At 37.6% G+C, this 18,403-nt stretch overlaps 1 protein-coding gene across 2 annotated transcripts in view; it reads right to left on the minus strand.

Moving 5' to 3' along the window:
- UTRN (utrophin) overlaps positions 1-18,403 on the minus strand; it is a 340,380-nt gene that overhangs the window by 204,607 nt on the left and 117,370 nt on the right. For both annotated transcript variants that reach the window (XM_072330886.1, XM_072330885.1), the window contains 11 exons: positions 17,422-17,550; positions 17,120-17,290; positions 16,787-16,936; positions 16,269-16,406; positions 15,178-15,330; positions 9,100-9,291; positions 8,580-8,752; positions 4,935-5,085; positions 3,665-3,840; positions 2,877-3,012; positions 894-1,043 (listed from right to left, as the gene is read on the minus strand). In XM_072330886.1, the coding sequence (XP_072186987.1) occupies positions 894-1,043; positions 2,877-3,012; positions 3,665-3,840; positions 4,935-5,085; positions 8,580-8,752; positions 9,100-9,291; positions 15,178-15,330; positions 16,269-16,406; positions 16,787-16,936; positions 17,120-17,290; positions 17,422-17,550 (1,719 nt within the window). The remainder of the gene's footprint in view (positions 1-893; positions 1,044-2,876; positions 3,013-3,664; positions 3,841-4,934; positions 5,086-8,579; positions 8,753-9,099; positions 9,292-15,177; positions 15,331-16,268; positions 16,407-16,786; positions 16,937-17,119; positions 17,291-17,421; positions 17,551-18,403) is intronic.

Below are 18,403 nucleotides of genomic sequence, written 5' to 3' on the forward strand. Positions count from 1 at the left end.
AAAAAATCTCTTGCAGTGAAAACAGATTGGCCTGCCATTTCCAGAAGGCAATGGATAGAAAAACAAAAACAGTATGGCCAGCAGGTTGAGAAAGATGAATCTTCCCCTCCTCTTGTGAGACCTCACCTGCAGTACTGCACCCTGTTCTGAGGCCCCCAGCATGACCAGGATGTGGACTTACTTGAGCAGGTTCAAGAAGAACCACAAGGATAATTAGAGGGCTAGAGCACCTCTCCTGGAAAGACAGGCTGTGGGGAGTTAGTGTTACATAGTCTAGAAGGAAGGTTCTGAAAGGACATTACAGAAGCCTTCCAGAACTTAAAGGGAGCCTACAAAAAAGATGGGAAGAGACTATCTTCTTCTATCAAGGAGGATAGTGACAGGGCAATTGGTAATGATTTTAAACTATAAGAGGGTAGCTTTAGACTAGATATAAGGAAAAAAATATTTGCTATGGGGGTGGTGATGCACTGGAACAGTTGCCCAGAGAAATGTTGTAGATACCCCCCCTCTGGAAGCGATCTGGTTGGATGGGGCTTTGGCAACTTGAACAAGTTTAGCTGTCCATCAGGGGATTGGAACTAGATGATCCTCAAGGACCATTTCAACTCAAAACATTCTATAATTCTATGACTAAACATTTTTGATCCAGCTGTTTGAAAGACGATGAAAAAGAAGAATAAAACAAGTAAATTAATCAACTTATTCTGATGAAATAACACTTGCCAGGGTTTTCATGCAGACATGGATTCATGCCTGGGAGACAGTCCCTCAACATGCACACACTTTCCAAGACATTTAGATGTCACAGAAGTATGGATAAAGGAAGACCATCACTCCAAATATAGTAGTGTATTTTCAACTTCAGGTAAAAATGCTGTAGAAATACACACCTTATTCCACCTCACATTGAGGGACTGCAGGCTATCAGAAAGCTTATTTTTTTCCTGAAGATCAACATTTTTATCCAGAATAACTTCAGGTTCAGTTCTGTTCAACCATTCCAGTTTGTCTCCCTGTACTTCCATCTCTTCACTTAAGACCTAAAAGGGACCAGAATAGTTTAGGACTGAAGTCAAATGCATAAATGTTATACAGTAACAAGAGGAAAAGTTTTCCTTTTGCTCTAGTATTGAGAAATTTCCTTCAAACTATGTAACAGAAGCAGTTTTTTGTTGCCTTTTGTTTGTTTACTCTTGGCATTGTGCAGAAATTATTAAAACAAATATTCAAAGATCAACATTTATTACCAATTAGAGGACATGTGCAAAGCTGTAAATATAACACCCAGGGTACATACGTAGCCTCATATCACTCACATCAATTCTGACCTCACAAGATGCTTCTCTTTGACCACCTCTGTATGTACCACATGTATCCAACAGTCCACACTCTTTTATCACAAGTTTTGTCTTTAAAGCACTAGAACAAACATATGACATTAGCTAGTCTGCATCGTGTTCATCCACCCTAATACTGGTATAACACCTTACTATGAGTTGTGCTCATGAAAGTGCCAGGAACACAGGCCTGAAGGTACTTCATGGAACAGAGCACCTGGTAAGAATTAGTGCAATACCAAATAGTACCTTTGGTAAATTTTCAAGTATAAAGAATGGGCTTTGTTTGTTTATGTTTGAATCAGATGTTTATTTTATTTTTCTCTACTTAGAAATCTCCTTCTCATTCCCAGACAGCATCTACTCATGACTGATCAGTTAATATCCATTACTCCCATTTCCCCAACAGCAGACTTTAACAACAAATCATCTCCCCCACGTTATCCTATTCTCACCATCTCTCTTCTCATTGTTCTTTGGCTATGCAAAACAAGGAAAGTTCTCCAAGTTTCTTTACCTATGAGGAAATTCCTCACCCTCCTGAGCAGCCCAGTAATCTTACTAGCACCTGGAATTCAATTAATGAGCACAATCGTAACTATAAACGCTATTTCTGCTGTGATAAGTCCAATATGGTATTTAATTCCCTGCCAGTGCTTCTCTAGTAAATTTTGCTTATATCACACATGCACACAAACACACACACCCTATAATCCACTTCTACCTTTCACTTCAGGAATCCACAAGAAAAACTAAATTTACACTGTAGCCAGTTAGCAGCTATACTCAGACATTAAAAAGAGAATGAACTTGTTTAGGCAAATACAACAGCAATTACTTTACATCACTTATATATATTTGTTGCAATTTTAAGGCTAGCAGTATATTTCTTTTTAATTTTTTAAAAACCAGTAACTTTGATTATTGGATTCTTTTCAGTATTCCAGAAACCTTCTCTTTCATGCATCCTAAAATTAAAGATATTTTGCTGTCAAAACCTGACACAAAACAAACAGGGAAAATAACATGTATATACACATCTAAGTAACATGAAATGACCAAACCTTTACTAGATTAAACAGCTACTTAAATATACAGCCATAAGCATGCCACAAAGGATTAAATCTGCCCAATAAACAAGACAGCGGTGCATACACACCCACCTGTCCATTTATCAACTTGCCCATTCTTACAACACCCTTTTAAACTTACTGACTTTTGCTAACATCTTCAGAATTATAAAATAGACTTGTGGGTATTATCCTGAGTATAATTTCATTTACCAAATTCTATCAGCTGTATATATACTTCTCACTTCCTGAAACTGCCACCATCATCTGACAAGACAACCATTACCAACTCAACCTGATTTAATTACAAGATGCTTCTTGCTTGTGTAAGCAGTCACACGGAACTCTCACACAACCATCATATTTCTTTGTCAATTTACACTGTGAAAATATTCTCCAAAAGTCACATTCTAACACTTTGCACAAAACTTATACATGCATACATACACACAATCAAGGATCTTGCCTGTAATTCTCGTAGATTTTCTTCATGGTTGAATGTAAATCTCGTGTCCAGAACATTTTCTGCATTTTCCAACCAGCAACGCAGATCATCAAGCTTTTTTCTGTAATCTATCAGCTGCTGATTCTCCCCCTTTAGCCTTAAAAAGGAAAACAAAATATCCACATGCACTTCTGCAGTGAACATGACGTGCCAGTCAACTTTTTCTTTGAGGTCTTTTCCAACCTGAGTAATTCTATGATTCTACGATTTTTGAGACTAATCCTTATAGCTTTCTATAACATTAAGAAACAGAGGAGGAAACCTTACAAGGTCCTCAGACACTCTGAAAACTCATGCATTCATCTAAGAATATTTCACACTTTAATCTTCTGAAGAAAATTTAAGGTTCATACACAAAGGATTTCTGTTTTGTTCAGAAAATAACTAGTCAGCTATATTAAATGGCTGCACAGACCGCTCTTGACTTCCACCATACAATTGTTTCAATTAGTGTATCTTCGACAACGCTAAAACAGGAATCAAGGTAGAGTACTTTCAGAATTTAGCTTCAGCCGAAAGAACTAGTTCAGCATTCCTTCCAAAAATGGTGTTCGGCTTAGCAATGGAATGATTTTGAAAAAGAAAAATATCACAAGTAATATGAGACAGTTAAAAAAAGAGGCCCAAATGTCTGGAAAACTCAGATAAATAACAGCATGCAATTGAATACACTAACTCTCACAGCCTGCTAAATGAGATTCTCTTCACCACATCCAGCCAGATATCCAAATTCCTGAGTAACTTGTTACCTCTGCTGTCTATCCATGACCTCAGCAGTGATTGCTTTCCAGCGCCTATTCAGTCCTGCCAGCTTCTCCTGCAGGAAGCTACCATCTGTAGCAGAGAGTTTCTGTATGATCCCTTCCCCAGTTCTGTTCAATGCCAAAACACTGCTCTGATGGCTGTGTACTCCTTCTTCAAGTTCCTATCAGAAAAAAAGTGACACGGTTTTATTACTGACCAGAGATGACTTTGATCTATGGCTCATAATATGCACAATAAATCATGAGCGCATATTGTTTTACTAAAATAGGTGCTTGAAGCTCTTACTTAAAGTTGGATGTTGTTGATTTAAATTATTAATTCTGTTATTAAGTCCTGTTTAGTTTTCTAACAAGTGTCCTAAAAAAGAGACGATGGTACAGAATACACTACTGAATGCTACCTAGGATCACAAGAATTCATTCAAACGATCAGTGTTAGATTTCATGCTCGCTTTTGATTCCTTTCCAGTACTGCTAACAGATTCTAGGACTATTTTTATTTTTTTTTTTTTAAACAACTATTTCTTCTCATAAACCATGGCCCTGTTTATTTCTGTAACTTAACAATGAATTAGCTAGGATCATCATGTCTGTGCTCTCCTAACACCGTAACAAATCCATGAAACAGAACGAAGTCAGAAGATGTCAGGGTCAAAAATCCAAACATTCCTTAAAACTACAGCAAGCTCACGATATTAACACAAATTTCCCTGCAATGGGAAAAGAAGAAAAAAAAATAACATCAAGCAGTAACAAGGATAAAATTAAGAACGGTGTTAGGATAACACTCAGATTGCCACTCCTTACACAGAAGAAAGAAAAATTCAGACCCTTAAAGTAGTGTTTTCCTCTCTTTTAGCAGAGAGTAGCTTAGCTAAAAAGAAGAGTCCACTGTTCCATAACGTGGGTCTAAAAAAGTAATCAAGTAGTTAAATTGTAGTTTAAACTACAATAATTATATATTAACTACAATATCTATAATTGAACCGAATTCTGAAACAATAAAATCTAAGGCACCCATAATTGAAATCTTCTCATTTTCTAGATTAAATAATGCCAGTATCAGTTGAAACTATTCAAGATAGAAGCCATCATACTACAAACAGCAATTGTGATCTTCTTCATGAAACACTTTAAACCACAAATGAAAGTTACATTAACTGCAGTCTCATACATGAATCACATAAAAGACTACAAATTTAAACAAAAGTCTAGATTTCCTAGCTTGCCCCATTACTGCACATATTATACATACCTGCTGATGAAGCCCAGCTGTCTGCAGATCCAGGCTGTCATCTGGACCGCGGGCATCAGCTAATAACCCTTCGGCTTCTGTTATCCACTGGGAGAGGTCATTGAGATCACAGTGGAACTGCCTCCATGCCTCAATTGCTCTATCAAAGGAACTGAAAAAACAACACATTGAAAAATTAGCCAACCATTTCAGTGAAAAGACTAAAATTTCCACTCTAGCGATATTGAAGAATTCCGTATAACTTGACTTGCAAAACAGCTGAAGACCAGCACGCAGCCTGGATAATCAAGTCCCAGTACGGAGAGCTTCCTGACACGGTAATAACTGGTAAAAGCCAACAGCATAACTTCCAGTTGAAGGAAAAAAGGGCAGCCCAAAGCACGCTTTTGTTTCTAACACTTAGAAAAATAAAGATTGATTAGCTGCATCAAATTGGCCAGCAGAACCTTTTTTTTCTTTATTGTAAAGTAGTTCAGACATCATATAGTATGAAATGTAAAAAATGATTAATTGCTCAGATTATTTTTTTTTTTAATTCATAAACCATGCACTGTTGGTGCTGGAATTTAACAAATGAAGGTGATTTTGACTACATAGAACTGACTGTATTACCAGAAGACTTGTGAAAGTAATTCTATCATTTAATCACACACTCATTTCCCATGCATTTTGCTATATTTTGCTATGATTTTCACATTTGCAGTCTCAAACTAACATGAAACATAGTTCAAAGAGCAATATTTTCAAGTATGGATAAAGACTGAATTACCAAAGTCAGAAAGTTGTTTCCAATTTAAAGTGAATGTTTCCAATGCTAACAAAGTCACAAAAAAGAGTCCATGAATGTTAAGTAAGAAAGACATGCCAAAGGCATAGAGAAGAATTATTTTTCTATTTGTTGATTGCTAAAAGAATAGTACCATTACAAAACAAAGAGAAGAAATGTGTCCAAGGATACATGATTCGAGACAACACTTAGCAGCCTTACAGTACCTGAAGGGGGCCTACGGGAAAGCTGGGAAGGACTTTTTATAAGGGCAGGCATTGACAGGACAAGGAGAAATGGCTTTAAACTGTAAGAGGGTAGATTTAAACTAGATATTAGGAAGAAGTTATTTACTGTGAGGGTGATGAGACACTGGAACAGGTTGCCGGGAGAGGCTAAGGATGCCCCCTCACTGGAAGCATTCAAGGTCAGGCTGGATGGGGCTGTGAGCAACCTGGTCTAGAGGGCTGCTGTCCCTGCCTATAGCAGGAGAGGTGAAACTAGATCATCTTAAACACCCCTTCCAACCAAAACCATTCTATGATTCTAACACAAATTCTACATCACCTTTTGTAGACTACAGAGTATCCCATTCCAAACTAATATCAAGGATATTCTTTAGAAAAGACACATGGGAGACCAGATCTCCTGCTAATAAGAAGGTTCTCACTGATGTGAGGAAAGTCATCATTTGCAGCCCATTCTTTTTGTCTTAAGCAATTTCAGCTGCAAAGGCTTCAAGATTACTGTGTGTATCCAGATAACATGAAATTAGCAACACAGAATCAAAGGCATCTGAAATCAAACTTTACAAAGCTACATTACATCTATTTTCTTCACTAATTAAATTCAGCAATTCCAGAATTCTAAAGAGACTATTTTTATCAGAATTTCATCTAGTTTTTAATCGAGGCTCATCCACATTTCCTGGCACATACAGAGCTTTGTTTTGTTACTATTTGTCATGTGGAGTAATTCCAATAAAGAAGAAAGCAAAATAGGAAAATTCCTACTTAATTTTTTCTGACCCCATTTTCCAGTTCTACTGCTTCATTTTCTTGCATGCATCCCATGGCAATGCATTAGACTAACCTGAGACTGACCCCAAATCTCATTCTCCTTTTATTTCTCACATACATTTTACAGACTTTAACTGAACATACTGTCTCATGAAGGTATCTCATTTCAGATTCAATGAAAAGATATATTGTAAGCATTTAAAATAGTTTAAAAGAATATTTTAATGGCTTCCTTGAGAATTTCTGGGACATATTTTTTTTTCAGAATCTAGAGTTTAAGAACTGTACAACACTGAGATAGAAAGCTTTCCTGGTTTCAGTTTCCAGCCTACAGTTACATCAGTATTTTGAGCATTGAGCTATGGTTTCACTCCAGTTTTGAGGTAGATGCACTTGCTGCTGTTTCAATACACAGAATGCCTAGGCTGAAAGGTAAAAGTACAAAAGGCCTGTAACCATATCACCATGATCTGGCTATGCCTGGCTTCCTCTACAGGAAGCCACATGCTTCCAAGCCACAGCTCATTCCCAAATCACCAGCACTTTTAACTCTGATGAAAAGTTTGTGACAGAAGGAGCAGAACAAGCAAACCAGCACTGATACAAGCAGCACAACACAGGTTGCTGAGCATATACACACACACACAAATTTGCACATGAAAAACCCACAAACATTTTAATTTACAAGTGTTTAAATCAAACCAAGTCAATCAGATTTAGTTGAATGCTTAAAGGCTTTGTGTGCTTGGCTACATTAGAGCTTTTATCCAAGATTTAACTACTTAGTTGGAACTCAATCTGAAAATCATTACTAGCTCTGAAAACTAATCAGTCTTTTACCAAGCATTTCAGATGCTGTTTCTACTAACCCTGTCAAAATCTGCACACATCCCAGAAATAGGAAAAGCCAGAGATTACTAAGGAGATGCATTATTTTACATTTCTTCCTTATACTTAGGACAAGACTGAATAAATGTTTGGTTAAAAAAAAATCTTGGTTAAAAAAAAGGGTTAAAGAATACAAATATCAAAATACAGCACTTTAACACTGATGCTAAAATTGTCTTTGTTAATTAAAATACATCATCCCATTAAAATTGTAGCACTTAATGTATTCGGGAAGTTGCATCCCATTTTCGTTTAAATTCCTAGTTTAGCAATCTTTTTTGCATGAAAATTTGTGCCCAATATTATCCTCATTAAAATGCAAAGCTTTACACATCTTATGAAGTTGAAAAGTAATTTGTATTCAGTGAACTAAGTGAGGAGGTGATTTGTTGCCTTTTGCCTGCTAATCATAAACACTAAAGTTACTCTTTGACACAATTATCTTATTCAATGGGAAGATCAGCTCTCCAGTTAACCCTGGCCACTTAATGAAATGAAATTTTAGAAATAAATGAAATTTTACTGATACTTAGAGAAAGATAATATAAGTTAAAGCTTTTAAATTAAGTTATAGGGGGGAGGGGAAAGACATAACTAAGATCTCAGTGTGACTCATGCTTATGAAGACAACAGTATAGCTGCAGGCATAATCAGTAATGCCAGGTACCAGACTCTGGAACAGTTGTCTCCAAATGTTGGAGGGGACCATTGGCAGACAGCAAAAACATAGAAAGCAATACCCAGTTGTAAGCACTATTCTCAAATTAAAACATAGTAAAATAACAGTGCCTGCTGATGCTTTAGTAATCCTGATGGTTCCCTGATCCAGTGGCTCCAAAGTCGCTGAAGTCTCTGCTTAGACAATGACACCAACCATTTCTAACCTTATTTTCACTGTCAGACTTGTCAAACATTTATAAAAGGCATAATACGTGCAACACTTGATCAGAGACACCAAGATTCTCAACTTACCACTTACGATCATTGTACATTCTATTAATTCTGTCCCATTCTGCGTTCAGCTGGGTTAGTGCATCTCCTATCTGTATTGCTTCAGGCCCAGATGCTTCCAGTATAACATCAGGCTGCTTCTCATGTATGACCGCAATCTGATCCCCAAGTTTATCCAAAATATCCTTTACATTCTACAAGTACAATAACAACACAAGCCATCAGTAAAATGAACATGAGCAGCGAAGAAAACCAAAAATTAATGTCCTCAGAATGTTATTCCAAAACAGTATCTACAGTAAGATCATAACTATCGGCAGTTTATAGATAAGATCAGCTATAGCAACTGAACTTAACAGTCACTCACAAATTCTTCTGAGTGTTCTTAGTAGGGTGTTTTTTATGAAGAGGATGAAATACTTTATATAGCTGATGTGTTCCAGAGGTAAAGGGACACACGGTATTTCTCAGAGCCACACTTATGTCATGAACACTGCTAATCCCTCCACTTCTTCCCTCTGAACGCTTAGCTATGTAGTACCTTCAGAGCATCCTCCTGAGTTGAAAAATCCTCATAGATGCCAGTATTTAGCTCGGGTGCATTCAGCAACAGCTCAACATCGGCCATGGCAAGCAAGACCTTGTTGATTTCAACCAGGTATTCAGCTGAAAAAGGCAGAGTCCTAACCCCTGTGGCAAAGTGGCTTTTTAACCTCTGCTGGACAGCGATTGCCTAGAAGTACAAAAGTTTGTTTTATATTTCACAGTGCAAGAAATGTTAAGGAAAAAGGGTCACAAGCCAGTATATTATATTCAGAATTAAAATCTCTCAAGTAAAAGACAAAGGCTCTTCCAGTCAAGTTGCATCATTTCTGAAAGCTCTGAATCCTGCAGAAAACTATTTAATGAAAAAACAAGTTACAAAACAGTAGATAGCACGCTTCCCAATTAGACTGAATTATTCTTTATTAAAACTCTGGGGAGGGGAAGGGCACTGCTGTTGTATCTCACACCTTGATTCTCAGCCTTCCAGTACATAAACTTTGAGGCTGGGCCTGCTTTCCTCATCAAGAATTCCCATAAGTTACCAATTTACTGAAGCAGATTCATCTTCTTTCCAGATTCTTCTCAGCAAGCATCCCCATCCATATTTCCCAGCTATTTTTAAATAAATTGATGCTTTACCAGTAATACAATATTAATTTTGCAGCAATAAGTGGTACTAACTCCTCAAGATGTTGGCAACTGCTACCTGCTCTGGCTTTAAGACCAGATCATCTAGCTAAGTGCCATCTTAGCAGACTGCAGAGTAAGAACAATAAGTTTGTGCAGCCTTCTCTTGAATCAGAAATCACACCCCCCATCTGAACTGTAAGGAAACCAGCTGTAAGAAGCTATACATGGCCACACCTAGGAAAAGTAGCTGAGCAAAGCAGATACTCTGAAGGCAGTTTCTTACTGAAACAAAATTCTGTCCAACAAAACTTCATCATAATCTCTGAAAAGAGCCTCATTCTTTAAAATCAGCATTGAAAAGGTAAACCCACCTCCAAGTACTGAATAATTCAAGCAAGTCACAGTCTAGTACTTGATGAAATGGAATTCTCAACAAGAAATGCATAGAAGCACTTAACTGCCCGTGTGAGTTACTAACAGCAATGGCTTAGAATACACTTATGAGTGCAAAGGCATAATCATTGACTCACAGTGGTTTCAACCACTGCATTTAAGTGGGTACATACATGCAGGCAGTTAGCACAGCAGTCAACAATAAAGTATTAAACCCCACTAACAAAGCTGCTGCGAACACCTGTCTATATCTTCCTCCTCTACATGTTTCTGAGCATTTCAAATACACCACTCAAATTAACTTGATGTAACATACATGGCATACGTAGTTCAAAAGCAAAAAGGACTGCAGCAAAAAGGTTATGTTAAATTATTCACCATTCAGGATTTCTTATGCATAGGACATTCCTGAGGATTTTATTTATGTAGTTTAAAAGCATACAGCAATTGACATATCAATACTGAGGACACAAGGTGTGCTCTCTCAAGAACTTAATCGCTAAACACGGCATGCTTTCAGTCATTCACTGAACATCAAAGGAACAGAATGTGCACAGGTACAAGAACTGTTAGTCTACTGAAATCAAGTACTATTACTTTTGCTTCAGTAACACTACAGCAAGCAAGTGGCATAGCCAAAGCTATAAACTACTATATATGTTTTAACTATAAATCTAGTGTAGCGGTTCTTGATGCTCACCCAGAGAGACATTTTCTTGATGTGTTGTATATATTTTGCTAACTTCCATCACTGAAATTTGGAGCAAAAGCTGAAAGCTTTGGCAGTGGTGTGATTCTTCTGTGGAAGAAGAGGTCCTCAGTTCCACAGAAATAAGACAAAGGCTGCACAACTGGAAGCAGCTTCTACTCAGCAGCATGAGATATGATGATGTAAACAAGCATCAGGATGCTTGTCAGATCAGAAAATTTGTGAAGAATTTAAAAGACCTATGACATTCAGTGAACTGGCTTTCCACTTGCTGCCAATACACAGTGCAACTTCCTGCTTCCCCAGCAGCCCCATTCAGGGCCATGTTGCTGCTCCTCTGCATGGCACTGAACTCCTCCTGGTGCAGTTCCTTCAAAGCACATCTCCTGCAGCTGTGTCTCATCACTGAGATGTTAGCTCTCTTCACAGCCCTTCCTCTAAGGGTTATCATACATAACCACTGTAAACTGTAGCTGAGTTAAGTGTTCTGCCGTTCTCTACTGTGCACTGCAGGCTAGCAGCTTCTAAATTACAGTATGAAGTATTTAAAAATGGAGTACCAGAAATTTGACATAACTGTGCCTCATGCAATGCAAACATCAAGTCTTACAGATGTTGGTATTTTAATTTAGGAACACACAAACCATTTTCTTAGGTACACTCAAAATGCTATAAACTAAACGTTATTTAGGAAGATATTTGGCAGGATGACTATTGTACATTCTATAAACGAGAACTCTCAATGAGAGAGGCTAATAATAATTTTAACTCAGTGGTTAAATGGAAATTTGTTTCCTCCCATATTTAACACACACTTTTTGGATCTGTAGTTCTGTATTTGGTTTCAGATTTTCTTTCCCTTTCCTCTTTTATATTTAAACATATTTTTAAACAAAATCTATCAAAGATTCTACTCAAGGCAATATTCTGACTTGCTTCCAAAGTGGATTTTTAGAAGTACTGCCCAAGAAATTGACATAAAATATAACATCGAAGTCATAACCAAGTGTTTACCCAGTCTAATCTCAGATCACCACGTTACCTACCCCCTTAGCAAGCAAATACCCTTCAGATCAGAAAATGCACACTTCTTAACTGATCCTTTTCCCTTCTCTCTCTCAGCCAAAATAATTCATAACCTTTTCAGGAGGAAAAGTTTTCCAGTATGAAACTCACACAACCATGTTTTCTTCTATGCTAACTAGTAAAGTCAGTAAACAATATATTTGTTGACAATATCACTACTTACATTTAAGTAAACCAATACTTCCCCTATAAAAAGAACAACAGGCAACCAAATATGTTTTTTTTTTATTGTTGGAATAATACTTGTCTGTGTTCTAGTTTATAAGAGAAACAGTATGGTGCATGAGGCATCAAATACACTCAACATCTGCATCGTTTTTAATTCAGAACAGCTTTCTAAAACCTGGAAAACTGACTCAGGAACTTTAGTCAACTAATTATCTTTGCAATTTAAGGTTAAATTTTTCTTTTCCCTCATTTACAGCTAAGTTAGAATTGAACAATTCAATAAATACTAAAACAAGGTTAGAAAAGAAGGAAGTCAAGGAAATGTACAGCATATCCCTATAAACTTTTGATGTGAGCTTTTCTGCTCCCTGTAACTCCTTCACATCAAGGTGGAATGTTGACCCAGCATTTAATCTAATACAGACCCTTTTGTTCATTTGGGCTCATGGCTGAGAAGGAAGTTGCCATATAACAGTCACAGAAACACACGAGTTGGAAGGGACCCCAAGAGATCACAGAGTCCAACTCCCTACTAAGGCAGGTTCCCTACAATAGGTCACACAAGTAGATGTCCAGATGGGTCATGAATATCTTCTGAGAAGGAGATGCCACAGTCTCTCTGAACAACCTGTTCCAGTGTTTTATGGAACTTTTCATGTTCAAATTTTGGGCCACTGCTACTTGTCCTGTCACTATACATCACTGAGAAGAGCCTGCCTAACCCATTTGCCTCCCACCTCCCTTTTAGATATTTATAAACATTAAGCAAAGTCTCTGCTGAGTCTTCTTTTTTCCAGGCAGAACAGACCTGCAGGGTACTCAGCCTTTCCTCATAAGGCAGATGCTCTGGGCTCTTTATCAACTTTGTGACGCTCCACCGGACTCCTAGTCTGAGGCCCCTTGGATAGATAAAGGGAGGTAGGGGATCAAGCACAAGTAAGATGGTTACAATCAGGAATAGAGGAGTGTTGTTCTTAAGGGATTTTAATATCACAGCTCCTTCTCTGCCGATGCCAATGGAATTCTGAAGCAACTGTGTTCACCTAAAGCAATGACCATTTAAGGGAACACTATGTTTCCCTTCAAAAAGAAAAAAAGTCCCAATTAAAAAATTTTAAAAAATAAAAAATAAAAATAAAATTTAGAAGATCAAAATAAGAAGCAGCAGCCTCAAGGCACATCTTTCCTGGCAAGTGTTCAAGATCAATTAGTGAAGCAGAAGAGAGAGTAAATGACAAAAATTAAACTATGGTCACCCGAGGCAGGCTGCCTTATCTCTGACATACCAGAAGACTGGAGACACAGGAAGGAAAAGCAGCAGCTTCAGTATCAAAGCAGAAAGGAAAACTGCTCTGGTTCTCATCTGAAAGCCCAACGGATACCGTCAGACTAAAAATTACATCTGGAAGCATAAGGACTTTTTGCACAGCTAAATCTGAGTAAAGATAGCATTTCTTCATCTATAGTCTATTGTCTATCTACAGATTACTCTTGCAGTCTGTAGTTATAAGATTCATTCAGCATCCCGATACCAAGATGAAGGAACTTCTTCTATCCAGAAATGCCAAGGATTAGCTACAGTGTGTCCCTAAATACTAAGACTCTATTGAAAACAAAGGATCTTCCTTAGAGAAGATCAGTCAAACACCAAGCAAGATTAGCAGGGATGAGGAAGTCCAGTCTGTGGCACAAAAGGACTACTCCCACTGGGGGAGAACACCTAGGTGCATATTTTTTCTCTTTTCAGTATGGTAACTGATTCACTCAGAAAGAAGATGTCAGTCAAAACTGAATCATACTGTTGTTACTTCAAACATGGATGGATTCTTCTCTTTCTTTCAAAAAAATTCCACTGCATACCTCAGGTCCTAAGGAGCAAAAACCACAGTAAGTCAGCAGGAGTGTCCACCGAGGACCCAAAAGAGCAACCAGACCGGAATGCAGGCTCTTATGGCCGTTTCTGTTGCCTAACTCAGTGCAAGAGTCTTTGATTCGAGTCTTCATACAGAGAACCAAGTAAAAGAAAAGTTTGTTTTTACAGTCCGCGCAAGCAAGAACAAGAAGCTGCCAGCCACAGATCTACAGCTATCATAGGCAGCTGAAGCCACACTGCTCTATAACTGTGAATAAAGAGCACTACATTACAAGTTCATGGTTATGAGTCTCACAGGGAAACAGAGCATTTTACCTCTCCGTTTAAGTTAATTGGCGCAGAGTTTAAAAGTTACACAGCAGTCAAAAAGAGATTGATTGGTTTTAATAATGAAGGCTCATATGCAGAAACTGGGAAGTATTTGACAGATTGCCTAGCCCCCAAGCTTGTCCAAGAAATTACTTACTGCTTCACAAGGTTCCTGACTGTTATTGCCTAAAATATTAATTACCATGCAGTCACAGTGGTTTGAAGGATGAAAAGGAGAAATAATAATAAAGACAAAATTAAACACAACATACACCACTGAAAGTATCTGTACCCTCAGTAACTAAGAAATACAGTTTTTTGGGAAGTTGGTTTTATCAGACCATGACATCCTATTAAATCACTTGTTCAAGCTCTTGTCAAGACTCACTAGCACGCACTATGGCACACAGCTCTTCTCATAAAAAATACTTCAAATTTTGTCATTTTCTAAAATCTTTACTGTCAACAGCAACATTAATCACGTGAGGGTATTTCTCACTTCCTAGCACTTGAGGCAGCAAAGGGTGGCATCTTAATAGTTACAGTATTGCTAACACTGCATGCAGAGTTTAAGCTTCAAAACATGCTCTTTTTACACGTGCACCGATGAAACTCTGAATCAGGGCATCAGAAAAAGCTAAACATAATCCTCATGCAAAGGCCAACATGAGAAACTATCTTGATTTAACTGCTTTAAGATTTAAGCCTGATGGTTGGGATATATTGGACCTATGACTACTATGTAGAAAAGATTAACTGTATATTGGCAGATCATTACCTAATGAAAAATGAATGCTGTTATTTTGAAAACACTCCTTCCCAAGCAATTATAACATATCAAGCTCCAAAGCTCATATGTATGTAGCCTTCACTCTGTTCATTCTAAGAAAAAAAGACTAATTTACCTGCAACTTCTGTTCATCTTCCTTTCCTTGAAGCCCTGGTAGTCGACATTCGGCCTCATCCAGCCACTTCATTAGATTGTCATGGTCCTTCTTATACTGAGAAAACACTGGAGAGAGTTCCACCACGTGTCTCCTTTGAAAAGACCTGCCCTCCTACAGTTCAGTGCATCAGGAAAAAGATAAAAATATATGAGAAGAGGGAAGGGCTAGGTCATTTGATGAGGAAAAATTCCAAAACACAGGACGATACAATTGAATCACAGAATGGCTTGAGTAGGAAGACCATCGAGCTCCATCCCTCCCTGCCATGGGCAGTGTGCTGCCAACCACTAAATCAGGCTGCCAAGGGCACTGAACACCTCTGGGAATATACAACAGTATAAACCATTTACATTTTTTTATAAAAATGTTCTATTTATCTTCATAGATTGTAACAAAGTCAGCCTAAGGGTCTTGCACAGCTCACATGAGGTGTAGCAGGATGTCATTTTACAAACTCAAATATGACTTAACAGGTAAGTTGAATGGAACATTAATATAAATCCATCTCTCCTTCACAAAAAAGTATTTTAAATATGATATGTATGAAAGCAATACTATATACTAGTGTCAAAAATTGCTGGTAGTACCCACTGTAGAAACAGAAAAGAAGTTTGGGGTCAGACACGCATTCGCTACCACTTCTTAAAAAAGAACCCCATGAATGTACTTGAATATGTTTGTGTACATGCAGCAATCAATGTACCCATTCAACACAGCTCTGTGGCAGAAATAAACCACTGCTGGAGAGCCAGAAGAAGCAACAAGTGAAGCAAATGCTCAGTTGCCCACAGATATGTGCAAATATGCACAGAGTGGCCCTCTGTGATACTGTGAAAAGGAAAAATCAAAGCCACTTGCTCAAAACTTTCTAATGACATTATCCATACTTTGGAATTGCAAACATTCAAAGAATCAGGCTGGGCATATACACATTTAACTCTTCTACAGACACTCTCACATACTGAAAAAAGTTATAAACAGATAGTAGCTGGGATACTAAAGGAAGCCCAGCAATGAGCTGCAACTCTTAATAACTACTGCAATCATACCTGTAAATTGTTGTACTTTGTCTGTAGAAGCACCAGCTGCATGCGTATCTTCTCTCTCTTATTGTCTTCCATAGGCTGCTGTAACAGCTGTCCTCCTCTCTGCAAAACCTCCTCAATCTGAGCTCTTTCTTGATCCAGCTAAGTACAGCCAATTACACAGGAAGAAAATAAAAAAAGTTAAAAAACACACAAGCATTTTGCACTTTTACAGTACACAAGCCTTATAACTTTGAGTAGAAAAAGAGGGAAAAAAAAAAGATGCACATCGAAGTTCACTACGTGGAACAGGTTATATAAAACCATAAAGAAAATACAGACTATGCAAGAAGCAGCAGCAGATAGGAAACACATGGGAAAATGGTGCAGTGTCTCCAAAAGCCCAGAAATGTCTTTTATTTTCGATTCCTACACTAAAAAGATTTCCTCAGAATTCCCCCAGCAGTCAGAATAAATATAACGTGTGGGAAAAAAAAGACAAGGATTAAGTCCATTATTTAATTCTCTTATTGCTCACAAACCTTTTCATCTTCCTCACTCAGCTCCTGGTGCTTTTCCACAACTTTTAACATATTCTGTACGTCACTCTCAAATTTTTCCAGGTCTGGAAAAACCACTCTGACTTCACGGGACTCTGACATGACAGAGAGGCGTTCTTGTCCAACAAGCATCTGCAACATTTTAAATAAATAAATAAAGTTGGGTTTTGTTGTTGTTGTTTGTCATGCAAAGATTTATGCTTAAAAGAGAATCAACAGCAGGCAAGCATCACTTTAGCAAAGACCTGATTTATTCCCTTAAGTCATTTGTCTTTATTATGATACCCGATGAGCATTTTGTGACACTCCCCTCACCTTGGCACTTTTGATGTGCTGAGAAACCTTCTCAAAGTTACGATTCAGTTCTGCCAGCTTTGGTTCAACAAGCTCACGGCATGACACTCCTCGACCATTCATTAGGATGACAGCCTGATCACGCACGTTATCCACTCGCAGACTAACATCATCCAATTCAGATGTCAACCGCTAAGTGAAAGAAAAAGCAAAGGTTTAAAGTAGGAAAATGAAAGAGTACTAAACAAGCAAACAAGGCAGCAGACTTCAATCAAAAACTGCATTATTTCACAGCTTCCTCCTTAAACTGTAACGTTTTCTACCTTCACAGTTTCCTCCTTTTTGCTTGCAGGCTTCTTCTCAATCTCATCCAGCAAGGCTTCAGCCTGATACAGCCAAGTACTTATGTGGGCAACATTTTCATCAAAGATTTCCAGCTGGCTCTGATGATTCTGGAAAAATATGAAAGAGATGCATCAATGAAAATAGAAAAGAAAGGAAAAAAGTTGGAAAAAAACTGCCACTCCACATCATTCTGAGTACAAAAGTATAACATCGGAATAGAAACTGTTGCGGACACCCCTTGGTGAGAAGCAGAAAAAAAATAATCAACCTTTTACTTTCATTGAGGTACTTACAAGATTGCAATTTTCATTCCAGATATTAATTATTAATAATAATCATTAATATTTATTAATACTATAATATAAATATGATTGTTTCTAATAATAGAAACAGAAATAGCTCATATGACTTGTCCAAAAACAGTCAGTATATTACAATACTGCTTATTCAACATCACTTAAACAGAGCACATTTTTTCAATTATTGCTAGCAGATACACAACAGTACACATTGTATCTGGTTGCTCTTCCTTTATTTTTAACTGAAAGGACATTACAGCAAAAGCTATCAATTATAATATTTGTAAGTTTTCATATTGTACTGATTATTTTATGACATTTCTTTCTCTTAGGAAAAAACACTACATTGTACTCTCATACGCAGTCAAACTGTAGTGTTTGTTTAACAGACAGAAACAATACAAAAATCTGACAGCCATTACAAAAATGCAAGTATGAATTATATGAGAACAGTTGCTTCCCACAGATATAGAAGCTGTTGTGTTGGTCAGAGTCCTGATAGACAGGCATCAGAATTGTGGTAGTGCAGTCCTGATCAGCTGTGAACATCCATGACAACAGATGAAGCAGTTACCAGATTTAGAGAGGTACCATTCTGCTTAGACAGAGTTTATTACCTAAATATATGGGAGCTGAGTTTTTCCTTTTTTAGATAAGCATC

Source organism: Excalfactoria chinensis, chromosome 3 (assembly GCF_039878825.1).
Source record: "Excalfactoria chinensis isolate bCotChi1 chromosome 3, bCotChi1.hap2, whole genome shotgun sequence".
Classification (NCBI taxonomy): domain Eukaryota; kingdom Metazoa; phylum Chordata; class Aves; order Galliformes; family Phasianidae; genus Excalfactoria; species Excalfactoria chinensis.